Genomic DNA, 20,218 nt, shown 5'->3' with positions numbered 1-20,218 from the left:
AGACACACACGGACACGTACAACACATAGACACATACAATATTGAACAAGTTTGTGCGTGTGGGTGTGTCTGTCTATCTGTCTTTCCATGTGTGTGTTGCTGTGACTGTCTGTGTCGTTGTGTGAGTGTGTGTGTTGAGTGCTTGGGGGCTGCTTCGTGGAGATTCCCCCCACGGAAGCAGCCGTGCTTTTGGGACTAGTGAAGGGGCAAGGGGGAGGGGCCTAGTTGGGGAAACTTAATTGCGGCACAAACTACAGTCAACGAAATAGGTATAAAGGTCAGTTTATTTGGCATTCGATTGGTTGGGTAAACTCTCGTTATCAGTTGAACCAAACACGTTTTTATATCAGATTGATGGGTGCGCACGCACCCCCTTCCAGATGATGGGTGGGTGGTGGTAAGGCAAGGAACTGGGAAGAGGGAGTGGAGGAAAGGAGACAAGGAGGGGGCGCTGCGCTGTTTGGTTCAAGTTCATCTAAAGGCATGAATTTGACGGACGCTTTTCGTTTTGGCCCGGATTTCGCTCGCGGGCAAACACAAACACGTGGAGAACACACAGATTTCGATCGATTAGCTAAAGTTTTAGTCAAAAATTGTTGTTAGTTTAAAAGAGAGAGAGAGAGAGCTTAAATTATGCGAGGGATACTTAGACAGTTTCCAGATACATATGTACACACTTTATATGAACCCACAGACAGCTTACCTCGGACCTGCATCTGTGGGTGGGTGGGCTGCATGGGTTCTCGAACAGTTTATGAATACGAATAAGTAGGAGTACGAGTGGGCTTTCTCTGTTTTTTCGGGAAAAGCACTTTCCGTGGCACCCTGACACCCTGGCACCCTGGCAAAGCGTTTCTGATCTTAGGCCTAATAATGCGAGAAGCGGCTTCAAAATAAAAGCAAAAGGAAAGCAAAGCGGAAAAGCAGCGCCCAAAGCGGATTTGTCGAGAGGACTGGACAGAGTACAGAGAGGTAAGGAGAGAGAGAGATAATATGTGTAGTGTGTTTCTATGTATGTTTGGTGTATCTGTACATCGGGCTATGAAGACTAGCGAGGGCGAGATGCGAGTGATAGGCTAGCGAGTAGCGAGTAATAAAACTGTGAGTGAATGTTACATATACACTAGCGGAATACGACAGATGTGGCAGATGTTGGTGGTCAAAACCAGAGAAGAAACAAAACTTACGACGAGTGGCATGTTCGCTGGCGAATCGTCACTAGCCGTAAGTTAGCGAGTAGTTCAACTGAAAGATGAAAAAGTATGGACATGGAAAGTAAAAAGTCAAGTGCCTTATGTGTCGAGTAAAGGGGGAAAAAGGTGTGAAGAACTGTGAGAAAGTATGAGAAATGGATGATAGCGACGATTCGTCAGTAATAAGTAGCGAGTGAGTGAGTGAGTAAAAGTAGTGAGTGCATGAATAATGTATTCATTAGCGTGTGTATATATGCCAAGGTTGCGATAGAAAGAGTGATAGGCTGAAGTGCTATAGGCTATAGAATTTAGCTACCTAAAGTAATTGGGTAGGTATTTCTACCATTCTTAGGAGCTCCCAAAAATTTGGGACTAACTAAATGATTATGAATGTAGAAAGTAAGTCCCTTCTCTCACCATGATTCTATGCATTGGGAATGAAGCTTGTAGCAAAAAGCTGGCTGGCAATATGAAAGGCTCAAGCAGCCCCTGAGACTAAGATCTGTTTGATCTAATGGAGTCATTGCTCTGGGGGATCGGGATCTCCCGTATAGACAGCCATCAGAAAGGCATGCCTCGGATACGTCTGGATGTGAACCCACTACGAACTACTCACCTTCTCGGTGTCCAGACCCTTGGTCATGGCCCACGTAGAGACAACATAGTCCATCACGCGCTCACTGAGGGCCTTGGGCACCTCGTGCAACTTCATGAACTCCCTCACGTTGTTGAGCATGTCGTGGTACTTGGCCGTCGCTGAGGTCATCTGCTGTATGATGGTGGTCACATGACCAAAGATTGTGGCATACAGCAGAGCTATAAACGCAACCAAATTTATTTATATATAGAGAGATAGAGGGAGAGAGAGAGAGAGAGAGACAGTGTGATAATTAAGATTAAGCTGGGTGTGTACAGAGAGCTCGATTTGAATAGTTTCTTTCTTGTTGTAGATACATTTTAGACACACAGCTAGATAAAACTGGACTGGATGTGTCGATGTAAGGTGTTAGGTGTAAGTGTGCTATGGGAAGGACAAATATAGGCAGTATATATGTATGTATCAGTGTGCGCTGATACTCGCCGATTCCACTACTCGCTGTGAAAAAATATAGACGCACAGGTGCGCAACTAGAACGTTAATAAATGCCACAGATTGGACTAGCACGCAAATGGGATGAAAAGAGCCGGAATATGGGCACAAATGAGGTGGAAGTCTGCAAGGGACTGTATAGGCGCAGCATTCTCTGAGGTCGTAGCCCCCCTTTGGCTGATCGAATGCTGAGCCTGCGCAGTATCTCAGGCAGAGTGAGAGGTGAAGGAATGAGGAAACAGATATTGCGTTTGCCTAGAATGAGCCAAGAGTAACAGCACAGATTACACTAACGTGTAACGTGTAACGTGTAACGAGTAACGTGTACATGTAACGAGTATAGAGTTAACACATGACGAAGAACGGTGTGCAACTGGATGACGACAGAGCCGATGAAGGAACGGGATGGACAGGACAGTTCAGTCATTCGAGGTATGTAGATAAATGCTGAAAGAGCGATACATGGACATCGAAATGGCTACAGAGTGTGTCGAACTGTGATTGGCTAAATGAGGCTATACCAACTGGAGCAGTTTATTAGTTCTAGCGGCGCAAATTGATTGCTTAGCTTTTAAATAATGATTGCGAGAATCGGAATCAGAATCGAGATTGGTATCGGTATCGAGTTCTATTTAAAAGCGTGACGCGTGTGCGGGGTATTCAGAAACTTGGACGCGGCAACGGAACGTGTTAAGGACACAGCACCTGCAATGATCATCATGCAGATGGTGAACACCTTCTCGTTGTCTGTCTCCGCGGCGACATTGCCAAAGCCAACCTGTGGATGGGTAGAGAAATACAAAGAGAGAGAGAGAGAGAGTTGAGGAATCCATTTGAGGTTAGCTTGAGTCTGGTTCAGGGCTGTGCCCCGCTCACCGAGGTCATGCAGGTCATGGTGAAGTACAGGGCCGTCACATACATGCTCTTCCTCGACGGCCCGTTCACCAGCTCCGGCCCCGTGTCATTACTCCAGATGTAAGAGTACGGAGATTGCGTTACATTCGCCAGCTTCCACAGCCAGCTGTATTGGATCTTTGATGGGGCAACATTCAAGAAAAATAGAGATTATCCTTCAGAGATACAGATGGCAAGGGGCCTTACCCCATTGTCCGCATCGCTGCGCCCAATCGAGTACCAAATACAGGCCAGCCAGTGCGCCACCAGCATGTAGAAGCAGAGCAACAAGATCAGCATGGCAGCCCCGTACTCCAGGTAGCGGTCGAGCTTCCGCACAACCCGACCCAGCCGCAGGAGGCGCACCACCTTGAGGGCACTGAACAGGGACCCGATGCCGTCCTCGTCCCGGTCGAACGCATTGAAGACGTCATATGGCAGGCAGCTGAGCAGGTCGATGATGAACCACGACTTGAGGTAGTTCATCCGTATCACCTTCGGATCGCTGACCACCTCTCCGCCCGGGCCCACAAACGTGGTGTGGAAGTTTAAAACTGAACATAATTGAGGGGGAAGGAACCAGTTATTGCCAAAGGATTTCCATACCTGTAGAGAGCCGCAACTTACCAATATCTATAAAGAATATAACATCGACTATGGAATCGACCACGAGAAGGGAAACATCCTCTGAGGTTTTATTTTTAAACGCTACATTGTATGGCACCTGTAAGACATATCAACAGAGACATATCGATCAAGTTCTTACAGTGAAAGATTTCCACACAAGGGCGGGGCTAAGGTTAGCCGTACTACTCGTATTTTTGTCATAGGAAAAGTATGGATTGAAGATTGGATTGTCTATAGTCTGGGAAGGGAATGGGAACGGGAACGGGCTCCTGTAGATTTTGTCACGGAAGATTTTCGCTGTAATTCGCAGCACTGAATCTTCGTTGCAGGAGCAACAGTTGGCCCATTGTTGCTTTCTCAACAGTTGCCCCAAGTGGCAGTTACAAGCCTCTTATCATGGCGGGGCTTGGGTGGGGGGCTGCTTGTATTACACACGTCTGTCTGCCCTGCCATTCTGCCATCCTGCCTCCCTTCCTGTGTGTTCTGCCTCTGCTACGAAGCTGAGCATATTAATTTAAGCACATAAAACATAGCAGCCTCTCGCCCCGCCCCAGTTCCAGCCCCAGTCCCCATAAAGCTCAGGCTCGAATACGGCTAAGGGTAGAATGGTGTTCAAAGGAGGGCTGGAGAGCAGCCTCTGTCTGAGAAGCCACTTGGTCATGTAAATGTGTGTGCACTTGTCTGCCTCTGCCTCTGCCTCCTTCCTGCTTCCAACTGCCACCTGCCTGTCTCTTTACCTCCCAGTCTTAACGTTAATTTCTGGCAAATAGCATTGTCTGATTTCTTGACTTGCACTCGAGCCTCATACGATCCCGGACAAGTGCAAGTGTGGCTTTGCGAGGCGTTTGCTTTAAGCAACAGAGCCATTAAAAGAGGTGTTTTGGATGGGACTCTTCCATCGGGAAGACCTCAGATGTTGCTACATGAAAAAAGCTTATTATATGCTTATTATTATATACCAAAAGCATTGAGTCAGATGTTGCCGGTTCCAGCAGCATGTCTCAAGATCGTGAACTATTCGACCTTAGACTATAGACTATATAATTAGTTTAAATTATCGATTCGAAGTAATCGATAATATTCAATAATATCAGAGTATCCCTTGATCAATCCAACAAGTTTTCGTTGCTTTGGTTTCTTCTACCTCTGAGAAATTCCCTCCTTTGTTTCAGCACTCTTCTGTGAATATTCGAACTCCATTGTTTGTGCCCCAGAGGAGCTCTCTGCAATGTTAATCTTAAAGTTGTGACAACTAAAGAGGACTTGCAAAAAATACGAGTACTCGTCCTCCTACGGCAGAATATCATTAAACAATAAGAGAACGAAAACTGTGCCTCAACCTGAAAACTAAAACAAGAACGGAACAAGAAATAGCAACATTGGTTTGGAAGAAAACAGAGAGGCACCCAGAGGCCACATATGAGGCAACTTGGGCTGAGCGCAATTTACGCGAAAATTTTAACATCTTCTTGACGGAAATAGGCACAATTTGAGCAGACAAGCGACGACGACGACGACGACGGCAACTGCTTTGTGTGGCATGGGGCATTCCATATGCCATATATGCCCCACGCATTGAGTGATGGGCACTCTAAGGCCTGGCAAAGTCCTCCTCTTTCTCGTCAAAAATATATGTTCAAGTCGCCGTCTGACAAAATGTTGGTGGTGTGGCAAGGTAGGAGAGCAGGGGGGGTACAAAAAGTTCCAGTTTTTTGTGTTTGAGGACTATGCAAGTGCTGGATGGCAGGGAGTTTCAGCCGAGTCTTGGGCGTTGTTCGAGGAGTACCGAAAAGAAAGGAAATTTTTAGAGAACAAAAAGGAAGAGTAACGGAAATAAAGGATACAGAAGATAAAAAGGAAAGAAATACGGTAAGGAAAGAGGTTCTAGGGAGAGATCTAGGAACAGACCAGATGTATAGCCAAATGATAGGGAATGTTTCAGGATATTTTGGAGGGCCAGCCTTAAGGGAGAAGACAGCTGAAGAGGAGACCTTGCGGTGGAGAATCACTCACCATGATGGCGGTATAAAATGTTAAACACAATATCACCCAGTCCCAAATTGCTTTAAATGCACAATAATGCAAGAGTATGTGTGGCGGCGTCTTCGGCGCTTCCTGTCGGTACTGTGGCATAATATCCGCGCTCAGTGACATCATCTACGGTGGATTAAGGGGATATATATATATGTGGCATATGTGGCATTAGACACTCACATGCGCCAGGTTGGACTGCTTCGTGGGGTCCTTCAGCGTGGGCAGATGGGCGCTGAACTGGCGGCTCCGCGTCACCGAGCGGGCCAACTTGGCGAACTTCGAGAGACCTAAAACTGGTAAAAATAGATTAACCGCTACAATGGATGACAACACCGACACAGACACCAAGAAACAGACGTAACGTAACGAAACGTAACGAAACGTAACGGAACGGAGCGAGACGAACCAAAAAATAACGGCAGAGTTAACGATAGAGTTAGAAGAGAACATATACGATACGATACGATACGATACATATATTGTTTGCAGATCGAATTGGGTTTGTTGTTGAGTTTTCGTTGAGTTTTTGTTGTTGAATTGTTGTTGAAATTGTTCAATTTGTGTAAGCGTTTATATACATGTGTGTGTGTGTTGTGTGTGTGTGTGTGTGTGTTGTGTGTGTGTGTGTTTGTGTAAGTGTGCGGGGTGCAAGTGTGTGTGTGCGTGTGTAGACATGGAAAGAAAGAGCAGAACAGTAGAGTGATAAGAGAGTGCGGAATGGATACCCAAGTCCCTCAGAGTGAGAGATTGGATTGGCTTGGATATTGGATTGAACAGATCGGATGCTACTGTACGAATGGACGATATGCACTTACCTCCCTTGGTATCCTCGCTGTCGATGGGCTGCTTGAGGGCCGTTATATCCCGGAACGTCAACAGGAACAGCACAACCAGATCCCTTTCGTTCCGTATGGGCGCAACCTGCAGCAGCAGCCATAGTGGGGTCTCTGCCGTGGACGGAACAAAGGCGAAATTAATAAAAATTGTCCTTAATCCCAGTCCCGATGGGGACGGGAAAATGATGATGGGGGATAATGATGATAATACTCGTTCTGGGCTCTGCCACAGTCGATTGCGTTTTCCAAACGATAGATAATCCCATTCGAATTCAGGTCACAACAGGCCCCCAGAAACAAACCACCCCTACCCCCCCTCTGCCAAGCCACACAGATGGACCACGACCCACAGACGGACTGCAATTGGATTGCAATTATTGATATGGAACGTTCGATAATGTATGCTGGGTGCTGAATACCGAAGACCGAATGCAGAATGCAGAATGCAGAATGCAGAGGGTGCCATGAAAATTGCATGCGTGTACAGTACAGTGCGTTGAATAGTCGTATCGTAGGCCAGTGGACAGCTGCTGATGGCCGATGGCTGAATCAGTAATCACTCGTTTGTTGTGGTTTTAATGGACCCAGTTTCCACAGATTAGCCAAGCAAGACCCCTGTTCAATCCTCCACTTTACAAAATATTTTCACTGTACTGGTGGCAGGGTTTGATGGTTATGTGAGGCACTGTCTGCGCCTGAGCCCCGCCTTTCGCTGGCGTGACTGGCATCTGAAATAATTGCAGTTCGATTTGCATGGGGGCAGGACTCTGCCTCTGGTGTCCGTGTCCGTATCCGTGTCCGTGTCCGTGTCTGTGCGTAGGTGAGAGTGTGTAGGGGAATTCATAATTATTCTCTAATTGCAATCGCAATTTGCTGCTTCCGTTTCCGTTTCCTCATCCGGTATTCGTTTCCGGTTAATGTTTATGTTTCTGCGGATATTGCTATTGTTTATTCAACAATCCACCCGCCCTGATTCGACTGTCAGCTGTCCAATCTCATCCTCATACCCATTCCTATCCGTAGGAATCCCAGCGCATTCTCCCCCCAGAGACACCTGTCAGTGATATTCAATTTGTTCGATTTCCCGCAGCTTCCGCCTATTGTTTGTACGGCTGAGTTTTGCTATTGTCGGGCCAGCACCACAACCAGTCCCAGTCCCAGCCCCAGCCCCAGCCCCAGACCTGACTTGGCCCGAATCCAATATATATGTCCATAGAACTGGCAGGCACCCAGGAAGGCACAAAGCAAATATTTTGCTAAGATCTGCTGCTGCCGCTCGATTGAAAACTCATTTTAGTTCCGAATCGAGTTCAATTTCAACGGAGACCTGATTTGGTGCGGCGACAGCACTTGGTCTGGTCCATCTGTGGCTGTTGTTTCTCCATCTGTTGATGCTCCAGTGGCTGCACTTGATTTATGCATAGTTAATGCTCCGTTCTATTCGCCCACTGAGCCCCCGTATGCAACATGCAACAGGAAGCCCGAATACGAACACGACTGCGAACGCTCGTATAGGTGCGGGCGGATTGCCAAGGATTGCCAAGGACTGCCAAGGATTGCCATAAGCTTGATGAAGGTTTACCTTGTGTTTGCGCCTTGCCAAATTGGGAGAGGGCGCAGCCACACTGCACATCTGAAAATTGATACTCGAAGGCGTTATTTCATTAGTTGGCCAATTCCAGGCCGCTCTCTGGCAATACGAGGTGGGGGGCCTACACTTGATTCCACTTGATTTGGCTGGGCGGTCGGCTACAGGCTTACAGGTGGGTGGGGTCACGGTCGGGGCATGGGGATGGGGGTCTCCTCGGGTTGATTGATGGCCCACACTCAGACCCAATTTGTTGGCATTAGAGCGGTGTGGGGTGGGGTTGGTGCGGCACACGAATTAAATTACGGGGGTGGGATGCGGTGGGAGCCCGGACACGAATGAATTATGAATGGTCCCGACCCGGAGACGAAGTCTACGAACTGCAGCCATTTACGCCAACGAGCTAAAATCCAAATAATGTATGGCCCAACCAGTGGGGTGGTGGGGGGGAGGTGTTGGGGAGACTTTGATTTGGGTTCAACTTGGGACTGCCTGGGACTACCTTCTACCATCAGGAGATCCGACACAAGTCATTAAGCATACGCACAAATCGAATGGGAGCCGGACTAGATTTACGGCTGGATTCTGGGATGTTGGGATGCTGGGATGCTGGGTGGCTGGGTGGCTGGGATTCTGGGGCTAGAGGTGCTCCGGTGCTCCGGTGCTCCGGTACTCACTGTTTTTCTTGTAGAGCAATATTTCGAATTGATCCTGCTGCTGGTTCTCCAGCGTGTACTCCAGCCGTCCCACCGTCTCCTTGTCTGTCAGCTCGCCGTACATGAAGCCGCATCTGGATGGGAGTTTCGGGAGTGTGGGAGCAAAAACAGAGAGAGGAAGAGAGAGAGAGAGAGATGGAAAGAAAAAACGAGGTATTATTCTTGGTTAGCTTTAAGCCCGATGCATGCCACATAGGGAAAAAACACACACACACACAGATTTAACAGATACATGCACATGCAAAAATAAAAACCGAAAACTGATAACTGAAAACTGAAAACAGAAATCATTCAGAGAAACTCAGAACAAACCAGAATGGACAAAAGAAGCTAGATGGCGATACATTTCCATTTCAGAGCATATAAAATATCGAAAATATATTCCCCCATTAAGGCCATCTCTGAAAGTGCGGCTAAGAAGTACGGATACGATTACGGTTCATCCAGGTGAACCTGGCCTGAGTTTAGTCCAGATTCGGAGAATGTTCTTTATATATGTTAGAGTGAAATGTCAATTGGACGGACAGCAATATCTTTGGGATTCATAAATACTAGAATGTCCGAACGAAACATCTTCTAGAAAGCTGGCAATGCCAGGAATCCACAATACAATGGAATGACTAATACATTTGGCCTCCCGAGAGAGAGAGAGAGAGAGAGAGAGAGAGAGAGAGATAGAGAGAGTCCTCAATGCAGAATTCATTTCGAGGCAAAGGCCAAACTGTAGGCCGAACTTTAGGTGTCCTGGCCGACCGCTGGTGTTCGTTTTGGGATAATTTCCCATGAAAAGTAAATATTTAATGCTCAATGTTTTCGGCAGAAGTTTGGGGCGAAACTTTTGCTTCTTTTCATGTTGATTGCTTGGGAAAGTTGGCAACATGCTTGGAATTCCGATACTGCCATCATCCCTCCGATGGCATCATCATCGTCCACATCCCCCTCCACGTGATCTGATGAATGAGGGGGAACAGTTGCAGTCAAAAAAGCGTTGCATACTTCGGGGCACTCGTTCGAATCGCATGACGCCATGACGTCAGCAGAAACGGCAACGAAACGAATCGGTAATGAAACAAAAACGGAACAACGCTGAAACGGGGAACAACACAGAGCGCGTGGAACAGTTAATTTCTATTCTTTGTGTTTGTGTGTGTGTGTGTGTGTGTGTGTGTGCCTTGACAAAAGTTCAACAAACTATGTTCGAGCGAATCGGCGACGACGCCGTCACGGGCAGTGCTGCAGAGAGCAGCGGCCGACTCATTTCCGCTCAGCTCGAAAACTATTTTTTATCCCAGTGCAGAGTTTGTCTGTATGTGGGTGCATGTGGGTGCATGTGGGTGTGTGCTTAAGCCCAGACAAAAAAACATAAAATTGGGTTACAAAAGCAAACATTTCTAGCTTGGGTCCCCCGGTACATGGATATGTGAAAAGCAGTGAAAAGCGTGCATTTGCAGTGGAAGCTCCACAGCGGCAGATATCTCACTGGATCGAAATAAAGCTGTGCATGTTAAATACTGTATCCCATAAGACGGCTCCACCAGGAGAAGCAACATGGCACTTTTTCCCACAAATAATTCATGGTTTTACATCTTACTACATTTGGATGATCTGCTGCACTGCATATGTATGTGTACGTGGCCTTATTAGACCTCTGTCTGGAGGTGACCCTTAAAGAGCGTATGATACACTTGTTCACATGTTTCTAATGAACAGAAGAAAGGATTTCCGATCCGATCAGATCCCACTAAGTGTATTAGTCTTCTCGACCGAGACATCAGTTTGGTTCTAAGTAAACTTGTCCCTCTGAACGATGTTCCTTTCTTGTCAGAATCGTAAGAATTAAACGTGATATACTCTTATGTATATCAAACCGGTTATAAAAAATACATTTTGTTTTAGGATATCCGATACCATACCAAAAGTAAAAACTTGGCAACTGGTTTTCAATTTGGGATGAGCGCGAAGGTTGTATTAGAGAGTCTATTGGAGTACAGCTCTCTTGGGCAGATAGGACCCCTGGCACATGTACACATGTCTCTAGTCTCTCTCAGTCTGACATCTATCTTTTGTACGGCTGACGTCTGCCCCAGAGAGAGAGCGCTTTCACTGTGTAGAGGGGATTACCGCCCAGTATAGGTGGAGGTGATGGTGGAATGCTTCCAAGTTGCATTGAAAGAGAACGCAGTTCGGGAAACATCAAAAGAATCAGTGAACGATTACTTAGCCGCTTATACTATATATGTTCCTTCCTTCTTTTCTGCTTTATATTTCCACCTCCTTCTCTTTCCCTCTCTCTCTCTCTCTCTCTCTCTCTCTCTCTCTCTCTCTCTCTCTCTCTCTCTCTCTCTCTCTCTCTCTCTGTCTTTTTATCTTCTGCTTAAGTTTGGTTTTCGTTGGTCAGCGTTGGTTTTCGTTTGAGTTTCGTTTTCTTTTTGCTTATTTTTCGCTAATCTTTTTCTTTTTTCTCACACTCGACCACAGAGCAGTGCAGAGCAACAGCAGAAACAACAAAAAAAACTAGGTCAAAGGAGCACACACTGGCACTTAAAGAGAAAGAGGGAGAAAGCGAGAGAGAGATAGAGAGAGAGGGTGAGGGAGAGGTGGAGGTGGAGGTGGAGAGGTGTATGCATATCTCTAGCTAAACGGTAGATTGGCATTAAAAAGTTTATGGTTTTTTCGGGGCCAAGCAACTGGGGAATCACCCGCTGATGCTGCAAGTATGATAGAGAGTGTGGTGTGAGGTGGGGTGGGGTGGCGTGGAGTGGCGTGGGGTGGTTTGAGTAGTGGCGGAATAGGGGCACTTCACTCCACTCTCTTTGTGTGTGTTTGCCCGAGTCGCTGTGGCAATTCTGTTGGCCTGCAAATTAAAAACAATTCTCGAGAGATTCACGGCATCCATGGGCCTATGGAGGGGGGGCTGCCTCTTGTTGATTTATGAGGGCCCTGTTTGAGGTCAGAGCGTGGCGGGGAAAGTTCTTCGCAAATTAAAGCAAACAAATGCAGTTAACACTTGTGCATGTGTCTGTCTCTCCACAGTGCCCATCCCCAGTCTGCATGGTACTCGTGCATTTGTGTGTGTGGAACCGGACCGGAAGGCAATTTGAAAAGCAGTCGGGAATGGGAATGGGACTGGGGAATGAACAAAAATATATACATATGTATATAAGACCCAAACTTGCTATGAGAGGGCTAAAACCTTTAACTAGGCTGCTAGGATACTCGCAGCCACACTCGGGGGGCAGCGAGTCGTCGAGTTGCAGCTGCCTTAATTGTTGCACACTGCCAATTCGCGAGATACGATAGTAAATGGAGTACAATGAAAGAGCTGTCCATTTGCATTAAGCAGCAGAGTGCATTAAGGTTCGAGAATGGTTTTTTAATGGTCGCCGCCGATGGCTGAACTGGCTGAGAATAAAAGGTAAATTAATTAAATGGAAAAGGAACAACAATAAATGAAATTCAGTCTTCGCATTCACTGTTCGCCAGAAACAGCTGGGGATAAGCCGTTAAGCAGATGAACACGGCCAGAGATGGATGGGGCTCTGCTCTAATGGGATCCGGGGGCAGGGCATAGGGCAGGTGCGTAAGAATGCTGTTAATGACAGGATAGACAGTGTGGATGTGGATGTGGATGTGGTTGGCAGTGGGAGCTGGTGGGGGTGCAAGAGGCGACGCGTCGCAGCAGAAATCTCTTACAATCTCTGGCAATCCTCTTAGCTGGCAGCTGCACATCCCCTACCCCCATCCGTCTCCTTCCACTCTTTCCGGAATCTGACTCTGACTTTCTGTCCCTCTGTCCGTTTCCCCACTTTCTGTAGGATTATGCAGCTTACAGTTTGAGCAGCACTGCTAGAAAGCTAATATTTGTACATGAAGGCTTATAGCGATAAAGGCAAAACGAAAGGGATATTCAGGGAGAAACGATAGAGACAGAACGATAGAGGTAGTATGTGTAAAGCGAAAGAAAATAATTGGGGAAAGGAAAGGCTTCGGACTTGAAACCCCTGCAGATCGATGGTGCTTAGACGATCATGGCGGTTCCGTCTTATATACGTATGTACATGGCTAAAGATTTTTATTTGCCAGGATGACCGACAGATGGTCTATCTAATGGCTATCAGACAGATGGCAAACATACAAATACGAGGATATAGAAATAAGAATAGTGCATTTCTCAGCTAAGTAGATAGATTTCTTTGACTCTTTCATGCGTGCATTAAGTGACAATAATAACCAATAATATCTCAATTAGAACATTGAACAAATTAACCATTTTCATACATACGCTTACATATGTAATACATAAGGGGTCTTACGGGTGGTAAGACCATTAAAAACAGTAATAAGATGAGAGAAAAGTGATGTAAACAGCAACGAGAACAAACAGCGGGTAGAAACAGCGAGAAACAACAACGAGAACAGAGCGAGTTCGGAGTGAGAATAAATCGGCAATACGTACACATACCTGCACGACTTCTGCATGACCTCGGCCCGGTTGTAGCCGCTGATCTTGCAGAAGGACTCATTGCAGTAGACGATCGGAAAATCGACGATTTGTGCGTTGGCCAAAAGAAACGAGCTGTCCGCTAGAAGAGAAATAAAGGTTTATCATATTATACGAGTGTATACGAAATAAGTTATCATGGCTTATAATAGATGGACAGATGGACAGACGGACAGACTATTGATTCTGATCAAGAATAGATATACTTTATCCATACGAAAGCCACAACGTTCCCACCGTTTGATTCCAAAGACTTGGTTCCCTTTGCGGTACATGAGTACAAGTTCTTGCTGTATTTAAACGAGTTATGTTGTTTATTTGTAACCAGCATTTAGTATGGGATACATGTCGATGGTGGAAGAAACCTATTGATAAATTAAGTCCGCAAAGCGAGAATTTTATGTGTACCCCACCTGCAAACTCGTACTCAAGAATACCTTTCGTACGAGTACTCGTCCTCGTACTCGTACTCGTCGACGTACTCGTCGTCGTACTCGTCCTCGTATGTAGCTTGCAATAACAATGTGGCTGCTGTCAGTCGCTATGTAAGTTATTTAGTTGGATACCCATATCCTATCCATGGAGGTTTATCAGAGTACTCGTACTTTGCCCGTAATTGGAACATTTCAAATGTTGTCATTCATAATAAATATCGTTTTATTGACTGCACCCGCCCCATGCCCAATGTCCCATGCCCCACACATCAAACGAATGGCACTCAATTGCTCAGTCATTCAGTCTGCTTCTCAGTCGGTTAGTGAGTCAGTCAGTCAGTCGACTAATGGTGGTTTTTATTACTGAACGTTGAACGGGTAGGTTGTAAGCAGGTAACGTGTGCAAACCACGCGCTGGCATCGCACGGCATGAACATGGACACGGACACGGACATGGCATCGACCTGGAGCGGACTCTCTTTCCCTGTCCTTGTATACACCTCCCTTTCTCCCCATTCATTTATTGCTTGTTGTTTCACTACATCACTTTTTTGTTCTTCATATTTATTAGTATTTAAATTCGTGTTCGTACGAATATCTGTGCCGTCTCGCATCGACGACTTTCGTTTCCCCATGGAACTATGATTTCTTTTGTTTTTTGTTTCTTTGATATTCATATCCGTTTCCTCCTTTGATAAGGTTGAAATTCAGGGCTTTGGGTTCCCGTCTCTGTCCATTTCGCAAAATGATCAACAGGTTCCAAGCTGACTCCATTTCCAGCTTCCTTCCTCAAAGTTTCACTAAAGAGTCATCAGATTTAAGATATATTGTATGTTTGGCTAATGTTTTGAATGCTATTTTTAGCTGTGTCCCAGCTATATTTGAGTCTAGTTTCTGTTCGTGCAGGACCATGCAATGTGCTATAATTCGATAAGCGGCAGAACAGAGTAAAAATCAGTTGATGTTACTTTTTATTGACATTGTATAGGGAGGCGCGACTGAGGAGGCGTTGAGAGGGACGGTAGGCGCTGAGTATGCAAATGGGGCATGGGCATGAAGCCATTGCATGGCCAGAGTTGCGTGTTGCAGGTGCCAGACACGGGCGAGAGAGTGGGAGTGGCAGTGGGAGTGACAGTAGGAGCTGCAGCAGGAACACACTAACCCACATTGACATGGACATGGCCAAGCCAATGAATATGTATAAAAATATGCACATGCAATGGCTCGGTGGCTGCTGTTGGGAAATGGAAATGCATATTTATGTGACGCACACACATGGACACATCTGCTGTTCTATGACAGCAACAAGGACATCAACAACAACAACAACAACAACAACAACAACAACAGCTTTTGCTACTTTGCAGTGTCAACATTTGCCCCTCGACGGAGTGGGCAGCAGGTGGCTTTGCCGGCAATCTCGTTACGCTCTAAAAGGTGATGGAGAGGCACCAGGCCAAAGAGGAGAGCGGCGAGAGGCTCTCAACTCGTTTATACGTGGAGAAATATTGTAAATACAAACGAGTGGGAAGTTTGCGGCAGGGGCCGCGGCTCTACTCGTATGCCGGTGATTCAGTTAGTAGATCTTGAAGCCATGCTCGGTGGCTCGTTTGTCTGCTTTAAAATAATTGATGCACAAAAATAGAATGGTTCTGTATCCTCACCATGTCCTGAAATCAATTTTGAATGTTTGCTTTGCTCAGCTAGAAATATCTATTCGTCCTTCACAACTTCCAAGTTACTTGGCCATCATTCGCTTGGAAGTACATATGTATCTGGTAAGTATTTTTGTGCGGCTGCAAGTTGTTTTAGCAGATCATATGTTTTTCCAGTTGATTTCGCCACCTGATTGCTCCAAGAAAACGTACTGTTATGTATGTTATTCCATTTCGTATTCAATGGTACGTTCAATTGCTGTATCTAGAGACATAGTTTTTCCGATAACTATTTAATGATAGAACGACAGCTAGCAGATGAGACAGAATTGCACTTGGGAACTAGGAGAACAGATGCCTGGAGGCCAGCCCCAAGGAGCGCCCTGCAGCACGAGTGGAAGTGATACTCGTATGAGTGATATCACGACTTGCTATTATGTTGCTCTGGCAACGCATAAACCCCCCCGTCCAGCTGCCGACGCGTCGGCATTGTGTGCGTGTTTGATTTTGCCATTATGTCAACGTCACAGCGTTTTACTTGGGAATGCGGTGTGGGTGCTGTGGGTGCTGTGGGTGGGGTGTGGGACGTGGGACGTGGCTAAATATGCCAACTTGGCAGGCAATGCGTCTGTGTGTCTCTCGCCTAGTCTCTGCGGCTACAGCCCTTAATGGCATTCAAAGCTGGCGCACAAAGTTTTGCAATTTGCCGGGCCGCGATTTCTTTCTAAGCCGCACATTCTTATAGGCCAACCGCAGCCCGTTATATGTCCCCAAAGTGGAGAAACGGTAACCGGATTATGGAGCCACGAGAGTGGAATGTGGCGAACGGAATCTGTTCCGGTGTCAGCGGCAGGCGAGGAGGAAATCCAATTGAAAGCCACCTCCACAGCGGATGAGATGGCAGTAACTATACTCGAATGCAAGCGAATAATGTTCTTTGCTTGAGTGGCGGTTATACCTTAGCATACCTAACAAATCTAGTAAATGTACCATCGTATTTAAGTAAACCGTTTCTGTTCCAAAACATCCTTTAGAGCTTGAATATGTCCATAACTCAGAGAAGTCAAGCATCAATATATTCCTGTGTAAACATATATCATATATGTGTGTGGATGATTGACAGCCAGCCACAGCCACACCGCCAGCGAGCATTCCCGTGGCCGGAATACCGATGGATGTCCGACAGCAGCACTTGCCGCCGCCCCACTGCCCCGCCGCCCCACCGCCCCACCGCCCCACCGCCCTGATTGCCTGATTGCCCAATCATTTATGAGCTCTCGATTATGGATGATGTATTATAAATGTCAACGTTGACACTTACGACCGTCCCTCACATCGCAGGGTAAGGGACGGCAAAGGAAAGCTAGATTTTAATTAATGATTTTTTGGTTTGGCTTGGGGTTTGATTTGATTTGAAAACCGAGCCCCAGCTGCGAGCAGACAAAAGCCAAAATGCAAAAGGCAAGCCAGAGACAATCAGGATCGAGTATCGAGCACTCATTTCCTTTGGCAATTTGCGGCTAGTCGACAACTCAACCTAAAATATTAATAGGTGGAAAACAAAATAAGGACTTGGAATCTGGGTTCTGGGTTCTGGGTTCTCAGCTCTCGGTTCTGGGGGCGTCTGGGGTGTGTGCGCGGCAGGCGGTCCCCCATGTTCCTCGATGATTGATGGCGCAGCACCGCTGAATGGTGGCCTTTCTCCTGGGCCCCCCTCCTTCCTCCATTGCCAATTAGCCGTGCAACATTTACAGCTGTAAGCTGACCAAAAAATGGAAAAGTTACTGTTTTTGTTCTTCTGTCGTTGATTGATTTGGATGTGTGCGGTAGACCGCAGCAGCCCGAGAAGAGTCCACCTAAGTGGATTTGCTAGAGGCCTTGGCCTGGGTGGGGCGCGCCCGTGGGTGCGGAGACGGGAACGGGGAGGGGGACCTCCTCCGAAGGATAGAACGAAACTAGTCCATTAACTAAATACACCATGAAGCAACCACCACTCTCTCACAATGGCACTGCCCCCTCTGGCACTGCCCCCTCTGGCACTGGCACTGGCACCCTCACACTCACACACACAGGGCCCGGGACCCACTTATACACATGCAAATGTGGTTGCAATTTTTGCAAAACTTTCATTTCCGCCTGGCCGCCGCACAGTGGTACCAAAGCGGTGGCTATCAAACGGATTGGGATGGAAGGGCTATCAACTTTGGACCTTGGACTAAATGGATCTCGGACCGCCTGGAAACCCCTGCAAATAATTCTCTAAAAACGAGTCATGGGCCACTTGCAGGTAATTCGATTTTAAAGCCATTTAGCTGATAGAAAAAACCATTAGAGCTCTGAAAGTGAGCAACTATTAGCTTCTTTTATCAAATTTGACCAGATCTCTGCTCCAAAAACTATGATCTCAAGCTCTAAAAATGTTATCTTCAGAAGCCCCGAATTCGGTACCCCATATTGCTGTATTCCCCTCTCTTTGGGGTCTATTACACACTCCTATCACAGCGTAGGAGGCTATCGTATTCGCAAGAGAGAGAAAAGAGAAGGAGAGAGATTTTGTCACAGGTGGAACCACTGTGCACGGCCTCTCCTGCTCGGTTACTTTTGCCTTCCCCTCAATCTCCCTAATCTCTGCTCTGTCTCTCTCTCTCACTCTCACTCTCACTCTCAGTCTCTGTCTCTGTCGCTCTCGCCCTGTGTCTTTATCTCCGGCTATTTTTTCCATTATTGTTTTGTGGTTTTTGCATTTGCCATTTTCGTTGTCGTTTTTGTCGTTGCTTTTGTTCGGAGTTTGTCCCACACATACACACACACACACACACACACACACTAGCACACTAGGCACACTAGGCACACTCGACAGGGGGCTTTTTATGACATTAGTGTGAATGGCGACCGTTATACGGTTGAGGCGGCATAACGGTCCTTGCAATTATCCCTTATGCACACCTAATGTTCCCGGCCCAGCCCCCTCCCTGCCCGTTCCAGCCCTGCCCTTTGGGGCTGCTATTAGGCCACAGATTGCCAGATGGCCAATGTCATTTTTCTGCGCTCTGGCCACCCTGCCACCCCCCACCCCTTTAATCCTTTCTCTTTCAACCATTCCCCCCCCCCCCCCGACAGCCATCAGACAGCCGCCCTTTTAGGAACAGTCGAGTGCATAAATTCCATTGTCCGAAAAGTGAAAAAGAGGCGCGGCCCTGTCAGCATTGCGATTTAATTACATTAGCGCCAGATGGAAAATGGAGAATGCACGGAGACAACGAGAGACCGGGCAGAGACAGAGACAAAAGGGGAAAAGGGTGGCACGGAGAGCAGTTGGGGACAAACCGCGTTGATTAGGCAGCCTTGTTAGTGCTGCTACGACTCCTTGGGGCATGCTTTAAAAGAATTGCAACAAAGTTTCATACAAATCATCCTATTTTCGCATCCTTCAGTCTCGCTCCACGGCCAACCCTCCCGCTACCGCTCCCGCTCCCGCTCCCGCTTCCACTCCCTCTTCCGTCCTCGCTGCCACTTGTCGCATAATGGCATTTATAATATACCTCATGGAGCCCTCCCCGTGCGTCTCCCTTTCTCGCTCTGTGTGCGCCACTTGGCATTTGTTATTAAATTTGCATAATTAAGTGTGAAGCAGCGATCCAACCACTGAACCACTGAACCACACGCCTTACAGCTCCACAGTCAGAGAACCAGAGAGATAGGGACGGAAAGAGAGAGAGAGAGAGAGAGAGAGAGAGAGACGTATATGTTTCTGTCTTTGCGGATTGAACCGACAAACAATTCCGAACGAATGGACTTCTGGCAAAGGTTTGCCTCTGGATCTGTGCCAATGAACAAGCCGATCAATGGTTCTGCTGGTGTCTGCATTTCAGAGATTCATGAGCGCATGACAATGGTGACACCTTCTACCCAAAGCACCCATCAGCACTTTCGGATGAGCGGAATATTCAATATTCGGCTCGTACTCGAACGAAACCAAAAAGGGAGAGGGCGAGAACGGTTTCAGCCATCAATTGAGCCCAGGATCAGTGGCACATTAAGGTTAAATTATATCCCCAGATCCCTCGATATGCGCCGTGCCATTTCCGTTGCCTGTTCCGTTCCGTTCCGTTCCGTTCCATTTCCATTTCCTCCCTCACACCTGTTTTGATTGTTTTCCATGTTCTGCGACTGCTTTGTGGACATTTGACTTCAAGGTCAATGGTGTGTTCGTGCCAAGTCCGCCAAGTCCCACCAGTAAACCGGTCCCCACCATCTCCGTTGACACCACAGACGGTTGATTTAATTTTGCTCGCGGGGCATGCCGCGCGGTCCGATTCAGTCATTTCAATATTATTTTGCTTAAAAATGTTTCCAGCATTTTGTAGACTTTCCTTTCCACATACCCTGACTGTATCTGTATCTGTATCTGTACATGTATATGTATCGCTATGTGTGAGAGTTGGTCAACCCACAAACACACACACACACACACACACAGACACACACTTGAAGAGCTGTTGGCGCCATTGGTTTGCCACGCTCCGCCTCGCAGCGACGACTCGCTTTTGCTGATGCCACATTTAAGTTTTGCTCGTCGACATCGTCATTTCCTCTCCCAACTCTCTCTTCCGTTCTCCCTGTGTCTCTGCGTGTGTGTGTATGTGTGTT

At 47.0% G+C, this 20,218-nt stretch overlaps 1 protein-coding gene across 1 annotated transcript in view; it reads right to left on the bottom strand.

Moving 5' to 3' along the window:
* LOC6600077 (potassium voltage-gated channel protein eag) overlaps positions 1 to 20,218 on the bottom strand; it is a 37,446-nt gene that overhangs the window by 6,670 nt on the left and 10,558 nt on the right. The window contains exons 2-11 of the mRNA XM_026989291.1: positions 13,441 to 13,561; positions 8,940 to 9,052; positions 6,654 to 6,785; positions 6,019 to 6,125; positions 5,818 to 5,961; positions 3,805 to 3,901; positions 3,385 to 3,731; positions 3,160 to 3,315; positions 2,989 to 3,061; positions 1,810 to 2,009 (exon numbers count right to left, since the gene is read on the bottom strand). Coding sequence (XP_026845092.1) covers positions 1,810 to 2,009; positions 2,989 to 3,061; positions 3,160 to 3,315; positions 3,385 to 3,731; positions 3,805 to 3,901; positions 5,818 to 5,961; positions 6,019 to 6,125; positions 6,654 to 6,785; positions 8,940 to 9,052; positions 13,441 to 13,561 — 1,490 coding nt within the window. The remainder of the gene's footprint in view (positions 1 to 1,809; positions 2,010 to 2,988; positions 3,062 to 3,159; positions 3,316 to 3,384; positions 3,732 to 3,804; positions 3,902 to 5,817; positions 5,962 to 6,018; positions 6,126 to 6,653; positions 6,786 to 8,939; positions 9,053 to 13,440; positions 13,562 to 20,218) is intronic.

Source organism: Drosophila persimilis, unplaced genomic scaffold, assembly GCF_003286085.1.
Source record: "Drosophila persimilis strain 14011-0111.01,24,50 unplaced genomic scaffold, DperRS2 tig00000232-arrow-arrow-pilon, whole genome shotgun sequence".
Taxonomy (NCBI): domain Eukaryota; kingdom Metazoa; phylum Arthropoda; class Insecta; order Diptera; family Drosophilidae; genus Drosophila; species Drosophila persimilis.
The sequence above is the reverse complement of the archived record's forward strand: the minus strand, read 5'-3'. Positions and strand labels throughout refer to the sequence as shown.